We start from the raw sequence: 17,032 nt of genomic DNA on the forward strand, positions 1-17,032 counted from the left end.
CAGAAGTTATCTCAGGACACTTTTAAAATAGAGCAGGTCTAAACCGTACTCCTCATAACATTATTTACAGAGACCCAACAGTACCAAAGTAAGAAGTAGCAAAGTTGTGGTAAATAAGGCCAACTTGTTTCATACAATAATCGATCGTATTATATAAAATGTCTACCATAAGGGACTGCTTAGTGTCCTTCCGCGACAGTGTGTTTTAACCTTTAGTCTTCCATTAAGAGAAAAGCCTAGATGTACCTTGAGTGTGATCACCTAACAACTTGTAGGGATTCAGTGCTTAAGGGCTCATAAACAGGGTAGATGGAGTTGCTGACACATAACTTAAAACTAAAAACTAGGTAATTCAGTCAGTTCAAACTTCTTTAAACTGATGTTTCTGTATTAGTTTAGTTTTAGCATGTGTTTAAGTACTACGGTGTAAAGATAATTTCTTCATTAGGATTCATATCCGAGCCATCATTGAAGGTTTAACAGCCATCACAACCATTGAAAATCAGTGTCATTTAAATACAGTGTGCAGTGTGCTAACCAATGGTTTACTGTATGTTGGATTTTGATCAGTAGCACATCACCATCTGTGAATTGCTTGCTGGGACACGAAACCTGTACACATCATTCATTCTTCTTCTCCCACGATTACTCTTTTCATTTTCTCCCAAGCGCTCTATCTATTGCTGTCTACAACCATTTATCATTATATACTGGGATTATACTTGAGCTTAACCAGGTGATCTATCTTCAGTTACATGTCACTCTTTTATCACCTTCTCTCCCTTCTCTCTCTGTCTTCTCTTCCTCATCAGTTTCTCTGATCCTCCATCATTCTCACCTCACATTAATGTTGAATTATATGCACCTGCATGTCCACACTTTGATTAATACAGAAACAGGGTTAAAGGATAGGTTCACAAGTTTTCAGTGTCTTAAAACAATACTCCGGTAGCTGTGTGACCATGGAAGCAGTTTTTCTTTGTGTAACAATTACTCCTGTTCAGATTGGCCATTAAGAGGTTCCTTCCTAATGCTATTCCAATGTAAGTGATGGGGGACAAAATCCACAGACAATGATCTGCGCTAGTAATTTAATAACAAAAAAATTAAAGAAAATATAAATATACGCGTACACTGTATGAGCTGCCCTCTCTTGATATGTAATGTCTCCACCTAGTGGTAAAGTAGCACAGTTAGCTATAGGAAGTCAGCAGCTATTAGTTCTTTTCCACAGGGCGTAGTATATATATGCCTCTAAGTATGAGCACACAGGTCATTTTATGTTAATCTTGTGAAGTAACATGGATCGTTTGTTAAGATAATATTATTACAGTGCTCATTTTAATTGCCGTGTTAATGGTAATTTCCATTATGTGTTGTTAGCATTAAGTTAACAGACTAAACTTTAGTTCTTCAATTCAGGAATAAAAAAATGTTGAAGAATCACAATAATTGTTTCCAGTATTTATATACCTGTCTCTTCATGCTTTTCCTTCATCCAGTTCCAGGTAGCATTCAAATGTTCTTCAGCTCTTATTTTAGGTTGTGAAATTGGCACTAATTTCAAATGACTCCCCTCTTTGTTCCCACCCTGTCTCTGTGCTCCAACCCCACTTCCAACTGCAGGGCCCAGTACACCGTGTTGGTCCCTGCCCTGTGGAATACTGAGGTCCAAGACTGGGAGCTTAAATGTATGAACAGTCTGGTGTTGGATGAGAGCCACCACGGATCCAAAGCAGGTAACACACACACACACACACACACACACACACACACACACACACACACAAAGCAGTTGTTCTCAAGCAGAAGCTAATAATGCAAAGGTGCACTAGGGACCACTCGGCACACAGTCGCTCAAACTCTGGTAACTCATTCAGCCTACACTTAACCTTCAGTGGCACACATGCTGATCTTGTTACACGCATACACACACAGTTTTGTTCTTCAGTCTTAATGTCAATGTGCATCGTGGTTGGACCTCGGGGAACACCTCTCCTGCTTTTTCCTGAGAACACTGTTACAAAAGGAGGAAACAGTTGCTCCTTGTTCACCTCCTTCTTCCCTCACCTTATAACTTATTAAATATTAAACTGCCTAGTAGTATGCTTGCTTTTACATGATATTTATTCTTTAGTGAGCATCTTTTCATATAAGCTTTTCATTTTTACACTGTTTTGCCATTTCATGATAGTGAGCTTTTTGCGGGAAACAAACATTTTAATGCTGATATTGCCTAAACAGGCCACCAATCAAGAAGTGGGAAATAGTTCTCTGTTTCTGTGCAGGCACCTTAGTGCCTAATCAGTGTCAAACATGTTGAGTTTGTTTTATTTCATTCTGGCTCAACAACAATAGGTGGCATCAGTTGAAAACCTCCAAAAGACTACAGCTTTGTCCACTCTGTTATCAGTGCCAGGTCAACTTCACCCTGCGCTGGTGACAAAGTTCATGTAACAGGCTGCTTGTATGTGTATGTGCCCGTGCCTGCTATCACTTGTCAGATCAAAGGAGCTTTTATCTTTTGAAGGTTGTTCAGATATCAGCTGCACAAGATCTGGAAACCCCTCAGCACTGGAGTCTCGTCTTTACAAAAGACAGACAGATTGGAATGTAAACCTGATGTGCATGCATGTGTGTGTTCATGGCTGTAAGTGTGCAGACATGCTTGTGTCTGCGTGAGCATCCTGACAGACTCAGAAAGGCTACAGGGATGAGTCACAGGTTGGTGGCTGCAGGGCTGTGTTTGTCAATGCATTTTGGAAGGCAGAAAGAAGAGGGGCAAGGAAAAGAGATATGTGTGTGTGTGTGTGTGTGTGTGTGTGTGTGTGTGCGTGTGTGTGTGCATGAAAGAATGAGTTGTGTAAGTGAGAGTATTTGCGAAAAGGGCAGAAGAATCTGAGAGAGCATGAGAGGTTTCCTTTCAGGGCAATTGGAAGCTACAAAGCATGTTTTACGGTGGGGATAATCCATCACCCTGTGTTTGTGTATGTGTGCCCACCTGTGTGTGTGTGTGGGTGGGTGGGTGTATGTGTGGCTGTGTGTGAGTCAGGATGAGTCATCCTTATTTGCTGGCCTGTCAGACTGTCTAGCCCTCAAGGCAGCAGGGGAAACGAGCTGATTCATTTGATGCCTCGCCGACACAATCCAGCATTCCTGTATTTTCTTTCTCACACACACACTTTCACTCACTCTCTCTGTCACTGACCCAGCACCGTCATGGTGTTGTTACAAATCTTAGGGCCTGTGTGTTACACACTCCCATTAACCTCGACTTCTGAAACCAAAGGCATGTTGTTAGAAGCTAATTGGAACGCTGTGCACTGTAATAGCTTCTGGAAAACATTTCTGTTTGTGTGGCATTTAGGGATACTCATAGGTTGTAAAGATACAGGGTGTCGTATATTGTAAAGACTGTAAAGCCCTTTGAGGCTAACTTGTCATTTTCAGCTATCAAAATACAATTGACTTTACCTGGACAGAACCACTGTAGGGAGATTTGGACAAGGCACAAAGTCCTTTCAATTTTCAAATTTATTTTTTTGGTCAAACAACACATTTTTGTTATTCATATGCCACACTTGCATTATGGGTGGGCAATATAGAATCTTGTATCATTTTCTATCACAAGAGTAAATTTTTCTGCAAATAAAAACATGGTGGTGGTATTTTTATTTTTTTCTAAAGTATTTTTTGGGCTTTCTATTGCCTTTATTTGATAGTGACAGCTGAAGACAGACAGGTAAGGGGGGTAAAGAGAGGGGATGACACACAACAAAGGGCCGCAGGTCAGATTCAAACCCTGGGCCGCTGCAGCAAGGAGTCAGCCTCGGTAAATGGGTCGCCAGCTCTACCGACTGAGCTAACCGGGCACCCCGGTGGTGGTATTTCAATATGTGACTGTAGAAAAGCACAAGTGTATAATAATAAAATGAATGATGGCTAAAATGAACATGCTGTGTGTGAAGAACGTGTGGAATCTGATCTCAGGTTCTGTTGCATCAGTTATTATCCTTTTTTAAATTTTTAAATTTTAAAAACTGGCAATAAGTATGAAAATGTTACAGGAATGCAATCCTACATTTGTGGATTTCTCTTTAAATAGATCAGAGCTGTCATTAATGTTACTAATAACACCTGTGCTTTTCCTACTATGTGAAGTCACATTTTCTGCTGTGAAAAAGATTTATTGCGGAGTGACTGATAAAATAACCACTCAGGAATGTCTCTTTGGCTAATTCAGTGAGATACCTAACCATTGCAGGTACCTCATCACGTTAATTAGCTTTAGGTTTCATGTGGTGCGTTGCCCTAGCACGAGTAGGTGTTGTGAAAGATATTGTTGTAGAGGGTTTCAGCTGTGACAGTAGGGTCCCTGGGGCCCATCCAACAGCAGGCTGAGTCAGCAATAAAGGGCAGTGTTGAAGTGACTTCAGGTTATGCTGAGTCAGGCTGAGAAGCTCTGAGAGCAGGTATATGTGTCCTTCTGTCCTTCTACGGGCTACTTTCCTATTGTATTCCCCTTGTTATCCTCTCCCCACCTCTTTTTTCTTTCCCCTACCCCCCCCTCCCTGACCTCTCCTTTCTACATTATTCCCCCTTTTTATTAATTTCTCTTTCACCCCCTTTTCACCCTTTCCTCCTTTCCTGCCCTTAACTGTTTCCTCCTTTTCTCCTTTCATTCTTCCCGTTCCCTCTCCTGCCCTCTCTCATGTCTCCTTTTTTCCGTCTGGTGTAGTAGCAGATGCCAGAGTCCTGTTCTCCTCAGCAGGCTCCCATGATACCTACCTACTTCCTGTCCGCCTGCTGCTGGAGCCGTAGTGCAGTGACTCAGCATTCATCTTATTCAGTGCCCCCAAACAACCTCCTGCAGCCAGCGCTGCTTTAATACTTCCATAGATTTTCATGATGGTATATAATATAATATTATATGAGGAGAGAGAGAGAGAGAGAGAGAGAGAGAGAGAGAGAGAGAATTTGAAAGAAATAATTGTCTGTTTTTCTACATTTTATCACAGCTGCATACATTGCCGATAAAACGTGGGCTTTTTTTATGCTGACACTTTGACAAGAGTAAAAAATAACTCTTTAAAGTCTGTGTCAAATCCGGTTAAAAATAATTTGAGCCGAAATTCTCTCATTGTATGTAATGTTTTGCTTGACATGTACTGTATGTGTGTGCTTCCTTACTCTTGCCGTCAGTGAACTATGCCCATCTGTTCTCTAAATCTCTTTTATCCCCTTGTTCACACCATTTTTGACCTCACTGTCCATCTGTTATTTGGCTCCAGCAGACTCACTGCAGTAGTTTATGTATATTTGTTTGTGTGTGTGTGTGTATGTGTGTATGTATGTGTGTGTGTGTGTGTGTGTGTGTGTGTGTGTGTGTGTGTGTGTGTGTGTGTGTGTGTGTATGTGTGTATGTATGTGTGTGTGTGTGGCAGGACTGCATCAAGATCTGTTCAGTACTTTGTGAAAACAATGACAACGCTATCTCGCCTCTCTCTTTACTTCTTCTAAAAAGTAACTAAATTAGTTACTCAGTTACAAATTATGAAAGTAACTAGTTACTTCAGAAAGTAACTATTGCGTTACTTTCAAGTAAATTTTTAAATGCTCCAATGTGACCCCACCTCCACCCCTCTTTAACGGAACTTAAAATACAGGTGCATGTTCAATTATTTATGATAAATCTGAATATTATAATGAAATGGACATTTAATACAATACATTATTAACAGAAACAATGTACACAAATCTAAACTATTTTAATGTTGCTGTGGGACAAAGTGAGACTAGCCTCCAATCAAATGCCATGTATGTAGATATTATGTTTATATAGTGGATCGATAGAAATAACATAATAGATGTTTTGGAACTTTTGATATTTATTGCCCCTCAACAGGCCACAGCTGGGCTAAATTAAATTCTGCTTGTTAAGCACTATACCAAAAACAAATAACAAATATATACACTCTTTGTAGTGCAAATAAAACAAAAAACTTCAGAGAATTGGTAGATATACTGTACTTCAAGTATTTTCTTCCTCGAAAATGTAGAACAGTGTAACAATATGAGGTGCTTTCAATCTAACTGAAAAGTACAATGTATAGCAAAACTAAGGAATCCAAATATAAATAGGTAATACATAAGAAATAAAAAATACATCTCCATAAAAATAAATCTCTTTCTCTGGCCATTGACAATCTCACTTCAAGAGGCTGCAGCCAGCCAACAAATAAATCTAAATTAAATTATGCTCTTTAAGCAATGTACCAAAAATGTATTCAATCAATATATACACTCTTTTTAGTGCAAATGTAATAAGACGCAACACAACTTGCAATACCTGTCTCTCGTTGACTGACTGGCCTGTGTTGTTCGTTGTGTGTCCGACTATGCATGCTTTCGAACACCCGCCCAACTCTACCTCTGATTGGCTTACCATGAAATTTTACTCAACCTCAGCCAATCGTCAGCATTTATGCGCTTGTCTCGTGCACTGCCCACTAACCAAGGAAGAACAGTAAAAAAGGTCTTTGCCTCTCGGCTCAGAGATCTAGTTGGTCTGATGGAAAAAAAACAGCTTCAATTATAGTAACGTGCCGCATGTTTTGGCAGCAACGATAACGTTATTAAGATGGGAGGAGTAATCAATTAGATTACTTGTTACTGAAAAAAGTAACGCCGTTAGTAATGCTGTTATTTATAACGCCATTATTCCCATCACTGATCAGGGACACAATACTTACTTAGTGTCTTACATCTTTCATGCTTTTGCTTCCATTTCTATGTCAGATAAACCTAACAACAGAGGTAGATATGATCAAAATGTATGTTTCTTGCAACTTGGATAAAAATTGGGAAGGGAAGTGGGACCTAAAAATAGAGCAGATAGTCCATGTTGGAACAAGCAAGGTCAGGTTAAAATCAAGGGTCAAAATAAACTGTCCACGGTTCAGAGCTGAAGTGACCACACACAGAAACAAACAGATTACAAGAGAGGTGATGAAGGGTGTTTCAAGGGTCAGAATGTAGAGTTGATGACCTACAAAAACAAAGAGGTGTTCTCCTTGCAACACTATTTGGCACCCTAAGGGTTGTTCCAAGGGGTCATGAACACAAACACACGGGTCACAGGTGGCTGAGTCCATAAATGAGAAGTACTTTTAAGTTGAGCTGAGGTTATATGGCTTCGGTTCCTTGCCAGGCTTGTTAGAGCTTCCTTCTGTACACTTATCTACACTTGAGCTATAACTCATCCTAATATATTGCATAATCTTTACATTTTATATTCACAACAGCGCTCTGTGATTCAGTGATGTAATTCTGATATTAGATTAACTGAATTATTCAGCCAACCTTGACTTGTTACAGTAGATCTGAACTATTGATCAGACAGTGGAAGTCACCTTTGATAATATGATGCTGATGATATATTTCAGTTCTATGTAAGATGGACCTGTGTTTTTGAACAGCTTTTTTCTTTTGGTATCCGCTGACTTTACAGTGGTACAGATATTTTTTTGTGATAAATGATGTTACCAGTAGAAAGAGTGTATTTAGCTAGTATGTCCTGACTAAAATAAAGGTTAAACGGAGGTGGTAGAAAAATATCTGGGTCATCTTTATTATGGTCTTGTGGTCTGAGGCCACTGTTGGGGCTGGATTGCATCTATTAGTCCCACAAGAATGTCACCTTTCTAACCTGGATCTTAGCCGTGGGCACTTAGCCTACCTATGACCCCTTAGTTGGGCCTGCTTTCTAGTAAGCTTTGCTCTTTGTAAAGGTTTGTTGTAATCCCCCATCCCCATCCCTCTCCATCTTCATTTGTTTCTGGTGGTTGAAGTGGAATGCCACCTGCTTGATCAGCCCTAGGCTAACATACTCCCCTCATTAGACACCTCTTATGAGTGGGACCTTTGCTAATATAATTTGGCCCCACATTATAGGCACAAGAAGGCCTGTAACAGATTTCATTTCTTCTTCTTTTTCTTTAATTTATTGTAAAGTGTATAAACACAGAACAGAGGTAGACTCATTAAGCGAAAAAATATTACAAGAACAAGACATTACCCAGCAAAACTCTAAACTAAAAAAACACTCAAACAATACAGATACTAATAAGAGTACAGAAGACATTGCACTAATAGCAAAGAAATGTTACACTAAAGCCAGACAGTTACCGTTGCATGGGTTGGTTGTAGGGAAGGGTAGAATAGAACTACTTGGTCAGGCATCTAGCAGAAACAGAGGGTCAGGGTGCCTGTTTGTGTAGGTCTGTGATAGTTAACAAGCGTTTTCACTGACCTCTCTCCTCAACTCCTGCGGGACAGAGGGGTCATAACTTAAGTTTGTTTGTGCACTATCTACCAACAATGACTTAGATGCTGTAACAAGCTGTTTTGTTCAACTTCAAGTTGACTAGCAGGTTGCAGGAAGTGGGCCAATGTCCTGGAGGCTCGTCTGGAAGTTGTCTCCAACTTTAAACAGACACTTTAAACTGCCGCCTGTCAAATCAAAAATATAAGGCTCAGTGGTGGGTAGTTGATAGTAGTGGTAGTATGATCGTAAATTAATAGAGTGAGCAGTTATTACTTTTAATCTGAAGTAATTGCCTTTTTTAGAGCTACAACTAAAAAATTTTCATTATCGATTTTATCTTATTTTTGTTATTAATCATTTACTTTAAAGAATGGCCATAACAATTTTTCAGAGCCCATACTGTCATCTTCAACCAACAGTCCAGAGTAATCCTCTCAGCTCAGATTTTTCTCTAAGCAAGCATATTTTTGTACTACTGAAGAATTTTGTAGGTTTTGTAATGCGGCTTTATCATGAAGCTTTTGTAAATTTATGGTTGTCTTCATAAGTATGTTGCAGTTAGACTAGCTTGTTTGTGTAAATTAGTTGTAGTAGTTGTCTGGTAAAAAGATGGGTACCTTTTGACAGGTGAATTACTTAGTAATAATTAAGTAAAAGCAAGAGAAAAGTGGTCTGCATGTCCTCATCTCCCCTCATTAAATAAGAACGAAGCAGCTGGTTAGGGATTCTTTGCTTGTTTGCATATGGTCCTTAATTAGATTAAATTAGGGAAAGAATGAATAATTTGTGATTTGCGTGTAAATGTGGGAGATGATGGGATTAGCTGTAGGTAGGAGAGAAGATAAAATGAGAGGGTAAGAAGAGAGAAGAGAAGACAAAAGAAAAACAAATCTCAAAAGAAAGGAAAGCAGTGTTGGCCTGCATCCTGCCAAGCGCCTGAATTCTCTCCTCCAGGGTTGAACCCTTCAGGCTTTCCTACCCGCTTGCTTTCCTGTGTGTGTGTGTGTGTGTGTGTGTGTGTGTGTGTGTGTGTGTGTGTGTGTGTGTGTGTGTGTGTGTGTGTGTGTGTGTGTGTGTGTGTGTGTGTGTGTGTGTGTGTGTGTGTGTGTGTGTGTGTGTGTGTGTGTGTGTGTGTGTGTGTGTGTGTGTGTTTTCACACTCCCCAGCTTTTGCCTTGTGAGTTTCCCAGCACTACCCGCTCTTCCTTTTGCCCTGTTCTACTGTTAGATGCTGTGGAGCCCCTGTGGCTATCCTAGTAGTGTGTGTGTGTGGTGTGTGTGTGTGTGTGTATTAGATTATAATTGAGGTCATAGGAGAATCTGTGTGTTGTGTGTGTGTGTAAGAGAGAGAGGGTAACCTACACTCCGTTGTGTTCATGCATGTAAATAAAGCAGCTTTGTTTGTACTCTGAAGTAGAACGCAACTCTCAAACTCAAGCAGGGGAGGTGTGATCTTAATAATTAATAGATTTTCTTAATTATGTTTACTTCTTGTTAAATCTGGGGCATAATTTCTTAAAGGGGTTATGATGATTTGCATACACTTAAATCTGGGTTGTACTTTTCTTGCCCAACAACTTTTTTCTGCTGCACTTTTGATCTAATACTGTAGAAATGAACAGGCAAGTATGGATAAGAAAACAGGCATATTGTTTGAGAATATGTGACTGAAAAGAGGACTGACAATAAGACGGAGTAACAATGGCAAAGTGAGGAACAGATGGGTAGATGCAGCGTTAGAGAGAAGGTCTGGTAGGCCAATGCACACAATCTCTATAATTACATACACACCTACACACACACACACACACACCTACACGCACACACACGCACACACACACACACTGACTGACCCGCAGAGAAATTGGAGGGCTGTTCTGACAGGCGATCACAGAGGCAAAGAACTTTAACTTCATTTAAGTGTGTTTAGCCATCACCATAAAATGACACAATAAAATATTAAGGTTGTGGAGTTTAAATTAAAGGCCCCGGACTCTGTTTAGATTGCTCATCGTTCTAGTTTTGGCAGCTGTAATTATAGGTTAGAAAGTCGAGATCGGGCGTTTTTGGTTCCTTTCTTGTGATCCCACCCTCTGTTCATCCCTCAGTCCCTCTCTTCCTGCTCTTCTCATTTTCTTTTCCACCACCTGCTTTTTCCCCTCTTTTACTGCTTTAAGAGAATGAAATCTGTGGCTATGCCAACCTCCACCCTACCTTCTCTTGTGTTATATGTTACTCATTGCTCAATGGCCAACCTCACGTACCCCAGCCTCTGGAGTCCTTGTTGGACCTTTGCCCTCTGGGAATGAACTTTGACCTTGCAGTAGGCCTAAAGGCGCATTAAGAGCAGGCTCTGAATGACAGGGTGTGGTAGGGGTCAAAACTCACAGGTCAGTAGGGAGCAGGGGCGAACATGCCCACTCCCTTCCATTATGTCTTTCTCCCACATCCCTCTCTCCATCCCCTTCCCATTTTATACTTATATACTTGGTTTCTTTCCCCTAATGCACCAGGCAGCTCTTTTTACCTGCTACCCCTTTATCTCAGTTATTTGGTGGTGGTGGTGGTGGTGGTGGTGGTGGTGGTGTTGTTGTTGTTGTTGTTGTTGTTGTTTGGTTTGCATTTCTCCCCCCTTTCCAAACGTTCTATCCATTTTATTTAAAATTTCATCAAACAAAATTTTAGTTGCATTTACAATCCTTGCAAGGTGTGCAGCCTGTCAAACGGCAGCTTTTCATCTAACAGCTCACTATGGCTTCTCTTCTTCGTTCTATGACTCCCTAAAATATTAAAAAGTGATCTGTTGTCAAAAAAAATTAGTAAATGGCCTCTGTTTGACACATTTTTGATCAGCACTGTTGGTGCTAACCTCAGAGCTAAATAAACAGCATTTCCTTTGGTTGTTTCACAATAACCAGCCTGTGTTTCACAAGTTGAAATGCTTTTAATGTGAAGAATCACCAGTAGGAAATGTTAGGTATGCATTAGCAGTAGGGATGTAACGATACACTCAACTAGCGATTTGATACAGACAAAATAAACCAAATAAAATGATCTTTTATTCGTGGGAAAAAATCTTAGAGGTGCTTTCTTATATCTTAAATAACAAAAGAATATAAAATCTTGACCAAAAAAAGAGGTCCTTTCTTTACTGAAACACTGTTAAACACTGTTTTTGTGTCTAATAAAAAAAGTGCGACTGAAGTAGTTATTCACTTAAATAATAAAGAATAACTGGATTTTTTTTTTAGGAGATGCAAAGCCTCTCTTCAGGGTGGTTTGCCCCCTCGGCAATTTTTGCTCAGGAGGTGGCATAACGTTACTTTGCTTCTCACTGTGGTGGCGGCTAATATGCTGCTGCATGTTGCTCGTGTTGCCGATATATGTTAGCAGTCTCTTGCAATATTTACATGCTGTTTTGGTTTTGTCTGTCCATTTGTCACCGGTTGTATTTGTGTATATGGGGAATCCAAAATGCCGCCACACAGGTGATTTAAAACCGCTCGGTGCATCCTCTATTTCAAAGTTGTTGCTTACCGTCGCCCTGTCTTCCCTCGTTCTGTGTCCCGTACCTACGTAGTGACGTAAGTCATGTGACTTGACGTCTGACGTTGAACAAATGAATCACCAACCAGTGACTTTTTTTTTTTTTAAGATAATGTAACCTATTTCTAAAAAAAAAAAAAGAAAAAAGATTTGTATCCTACTTCTCTCGCATCATCGCTTCATCTCGTCAACCGGTGCGAATCATCACGCATTCGTACCGATTTTTAATCATGTCACGATGCATCGTTACATCCCTAATTAGCAGTAAACAAATTAACAGTAAACAACAGACTGATTTTATTTAGATACATTTAAAAAACAGGGAGGCTGGATTACATTCTGCATTGTTTCCTGTGAACAATCCTGTGAATCCCCTGTATGTTTGAATGGCAATTGTTGAAAAATGCCAACCATAGATAGTATTATTAATTATATGAGAATTTCAGGCATTATACCATCAAATTGTGCGGACAACATAAATACAACTTTCATTGCAGATTTGTTTTTCATTGTATGGCTGATGAGATTGCTACTTCCATCAGTATCCTAAAATTGGTTTTCACTGACAGAATGTTTTTATTCTAAACATTTTCTCCATATTTTATTTTATCATACATTTAGCTTTTTTCATGGTCAAATGGTTGGAACCAATGCCAATCCTGTTATGCTGCTGACTTAATTTTGCATTTCTAGTTAATACCCTCCTCTGTCCTCCCCCTTCTCCCTTCTTTACCCTTCTCATATACTGTGTTGCCTTTGTCTTTTTTTTTTTTGCTGTTATTTTTTCTCCCTTCTTCTTCCCACACTCCCTCCCTGCTCCTTCTATTCTCCTAACCATGCCCTGTCGTGGCCTCCACACTCTTAAGCCGTTGACTTACCAACACACTAAAGGGACTTTTTATATCTTTTGAGCTTTGTGTGGGTGTTTGTGTGTGAGTGACTGAATCTGTGCATTTGTATTCCTATTAAGGGGCTCAGTGTTTTTCTCTGATTATCATCAGACACATGTTGACTGTTGTGTGTATTCCCAACACATTTAATACACACTCCTTGGGGAGCTTTTCCTGTCTGTCAGTTTCATGCACACATGCAAACGCACAAAAACAAACAATTTAGCTGCTCTCTGCTGTCTGATTAATGAGGGCATACAGTCTGTGAGATGAGATGTTGATCCCCTTGGGTACCAAAATATTATAACAAACCCAGACTTTAGTGACAAATGAGTGTGGGTGTTAGTGTTTGACCGTAATTTTTGTGTTTGTGTGGTTTTCTCTGAAGGACTGCCTGAGGACATGGATATTTGCTAGCTGTTTGAACAAAATGGTTTTGAGTTCTTTAACATAATAATGAGTGATGACTGAGTACTTTTGTGGGCTGCTGTGCATGAGGCTAGATAAGACATCGTAAACACCTGTTGCATTCAAGTGACTTAGAGCCAAGCTCATTACGGGAACTGAACAAGTTGAGACCTTGCTATGACTTAAGAACTTTATAGTGAGCAGTCGAAAATAGTGCTCATGAGGTTAAAAGTCACATTGTATCATATTTGATTTGGACCCATTTTATTACACAGTTTTTCTATGGTATAAAAATTAGGTTTTTACATTTGAATTACATTATCATCTGCATAACTGTGTTACAGAACAACAAATATTAAGAACAGAGTTATTTGCAGGAGAGCCTGGTATGCACTCACTAGACACCACTTCGATCCATTGTATTAGCTTGGGTTTAAATCTAATGACACTAATCCTGCATACTCAGTCACTGACAGTAACTCGCATGTTTACATGAAATTATAATTGTTTCTTTAAGTCATTCTTTAACCATGCTAGAGAACACAGACGTGTCCATGTGTTTCATTAATTTGCCTAATAGATAAGGATGGATATACATACTTTGTATAAATGTGTTGCCTAACCTGTTTAAAGGTCCAGTATGTAACATTTAGGAGGATCTTTTGGCAGAAATGAAACATAATATGTTTAACTTTAACTATGCTCAGCACTTTGGTCAACTTTGGTTGTTTTTAAAGTGCTTAACAAATAAAGTTGGATTGGATTGGATATGTTTTTTAGGGTCACCTTCTACATGGTCATCCATGTTGAATCACTATGTTTCTACAGTAGCCCAGAACAGACAAACCAAATATGGGCATCTAGATAGGGTGAGTTTTGCGTCCACTGTAGTTTCTCCTTTGCGTTTAGAAGGAAAGGGTGAGGTGAAGGAGTTGCAATCAACAACTAAAATGGTACACCAAAGCTATTAAAAGTACATCAGCCATTTTGTTCACTGGCCTTCAACAAATGCACTATTTATTTCACTTTGAGCAAGGTTTATAGTGCCCAGTGACCTTGTTTTTAAGATGTGTCTTCAGTAGGAGCCAATTTAAATTTTGTCTGAAAACTGCTGGTAGACTGTTCCTTCTAAAACATAACTGTAGAATTCTACAGTTATGTTTCTGTGTTAACCTTGTCTGTGTTTTTTCATACAAACTGCTTGGCTCCATCCCTGGCTGTGTTGTATTGTATGTTATGTTTCTTTTACCTTCTTATCTGCTTTCCTCCATCTGCTGGCCTCTCATGTTTCTCTGGCCTAGTGCACATTTCGTTCTTACTTTTACTGTAGACATACAACTTTGGCAATATTGTCTTTGTTACACTCGTGCCAATAAAGCAAATTGAATTGAAGAATTTAATTGAATTGACAGTTGACATGTGGACACACAATCTCACACTGAAAAGCTTGATGATGATGTTTGTATGAAATACAGTTTGACTAAAAAAACAAAAAACGATTATTTAATTATACTCCTTAGATTCCTTAGACTGTAGAAAGATCCTGTTAGAGATAGTGTTAAAAATGTAGCATAATAGTGTGGCAGAAGAGTAATCTATTGTGACTTCTGTTTTAGGTTGGTTAGTTTTCTTTGTAAGTGGACCACAGCCTCTCTGTGGAAATCCCCTTCCTCTTACTCATAATATGTGACTTCATATTTTGTCTTTCTCCTCTTTTGTCTTCATCCAGAAAGAAAGACAGAATAAAATGACAGAAGGGACTGTTTATCTTTTCTGTCTATCTTTCTGTATTTGTCTGCACAGGCTAAATAAATCATTAGTAGTTAATTGTAATCTCAGTTACAACTAATAGTAGTATGTAGTCTAATACAGCCTAATAAATGTACATATGAACTAATGTATCCAAAACAGGAAAATTCCAAACGTCAATTCTCAGAGAAACACAGTAAGTTGTTCTTTCAGACCCGTCACATCAAACACTATAGGTTGGTCCGTGCTCCATTGTAATACATTTAATTGAACCTCTAAGTTTGGAGGTATCATAGGACGGTAGCTGAGGGCTTTGAACTATAAACTACTTTGATGTTGGTGATGAGCTTGACTGATAAAATAACTGCAGGTCCACACCCCCAGCCTACAGCTGTTGGTGCCTGGATAAACCACGCTAAGCCCAACTGAACAAGAAACAAATAGCTTTTATTCAGTGATTCAGCATCTAGTTTCACTTACTTACCTACACTTTCTAATATAGAAGTAGCAGAAATTGCCTTATTCTCAAAAATAATTTAGTTTCTCTCATATGCCATACATTGAAAAATGGATTTCCAATAATAGAATTAAAAAAGTGGAATAATAGACAAAAAGTAGAATCACATTCCCTGCAATCCCATATACATTTAGATGGAAACTGTGACTGTGAGGTTAAAGGAGTCGACTGATCTCAAACACATGAAAAAGCCATGAGTGTATCTGTTACTGTACATTTACACAGAATTGAAGATATTTGTTTTTCTATTTGAGGGTCTGTGTGTTTAAATGTGTGGGCAATATCATTATCTCACAGAGAGCAGTCCCGCTTATCCTTGTTTTCCCTTTTGTCAAGTTATCAGCTTATCTCTAACTACACAAGACATCAGGGTATTATTACAGCATTTCTCTCTTTTCCTACACACCGTTTTCCTTCCTTCCTGTCCCTCTCCTCTCTTTCTCCCTCACCTTCTACTTTTCTACTAATCCATTCTTTTCCCGTGTTTCTGCTCATTGCTTTTTATCTTTTCGCAGACTGTACCAAGCAGTAAAGGTTAAACAGTCCATTGTGTTGTGTGACCGAACAGCGTGCAGAGTAATGATATGGAATGACTGGAGTTTGATCAGAATCATGCTCAGTAGGCTAAAATAACAAATAACAAGCTTACTTGTTTTAACAAACTAGCATTATCATTTGTTGTCATTGTCATTGTTTGGTGAAAACCAGCCAAGAGATTATTGCCTTTAGTTTAACAGTGGTAAACTGTAGCAATATGCTGATACCTCAAAAATGTTTTCACAGAATCCAGCATCTGCCTCGTCACTGCTCAGTGCTTTCCATTGATTTTGTTAAAGCTCCTTCAAGCTCCACTGTGTTCACTATCTAGCCAATTACTTTGTCTGCTGTTTGGTGTTGGGCAGGTGGCGTTTTTGATACAAACACAGCTGTTAGAAATGCGAGCTGTCAGAGTGAACCACTCAAAAAAAGCCATCAAGCCAAAACAATGTGCTGAAAAACACTCCACTCTGTACAGGGGGATTGCAGAGTTTTTCTAATAAAGAAAACTATCCATAACCCATTGTTATTTATTTAAAAAAAAAAAAGCAGCTTTAAGATTTGCAGTTTGCACAGAAAAAAGTAATCATGATCATGAATCAACTGGAAACACTGCTTTTGAATATTTTACTGTATGCCTAAGGATTAATAAATTTTCAATATAGCTAAAAATTGTATTATTTCTTCTTCATAGTCATTGATGATACGAATCCAGCCAAATAATACAGACATTCAACTAACTTTACCTAAGTGCAGTCCCCACTGATTCAGCTCTTTGCCTACTATTCCAACATGTCAACACTTTTTTTCCCAGATATGATTAATTACTGGGAAGCGAACATATGATTCAGTTGATCAGTCAACCACTTTATGAGCTTAATCAGACAGGTCCTGACTAGATAAAGAGTAGTAGTTGTTACTAGTTACTAGATGAAGGTTTAAACACATATGTCCAGAGATAGCAATTGCCTGAAGTTTCTTGTTGATGATGAATAATTGGTATTCTATCTAAAATCCAAAAAATTCTGCAACATAAACTTCTATAATAGAAGCACATGGC

The 17,032-nt window shown here is 39.0% G+C and overlaps 1 protein-coding gene across 1 annotated transcript in view; it reads left to right on the forward strand.

Moving 5' to 3' along the window:
* Nucleotides 1–17,032, forward strand: part of si:ch211-266k8.4 (TBC1 domain family member 10B) — a 64,452-nt gene that overhangs the window by 12,979 nt on the left and 34,441 nt on the right. The window contains exon 10 of the mRNA XM_051382078.1: nt 1,627–1,739. Coding sequence (XP_051238038.1) covers nt 1,627–1,739 — 113 coding nt within the window. The remainder of the gene's footprint in view (nt 1–1,626; nt 1,740–17,032) is intronic.

This window comes from Dicentrarchus labrax, unplaced genomic scaffold (assembly GCF_905237075.1).
Source record: "Dicentrarchus labrax unplaced genomic scaffold, dlabrax2021, whole genome shotgun sequence".
In the NCBI taxonomy this organism is placed as follows: Eukaryota; Metazoa; Chordata; class Actinopteri; family Moronidae; genus Dicentrarchus; species Dicentrarchus labrax.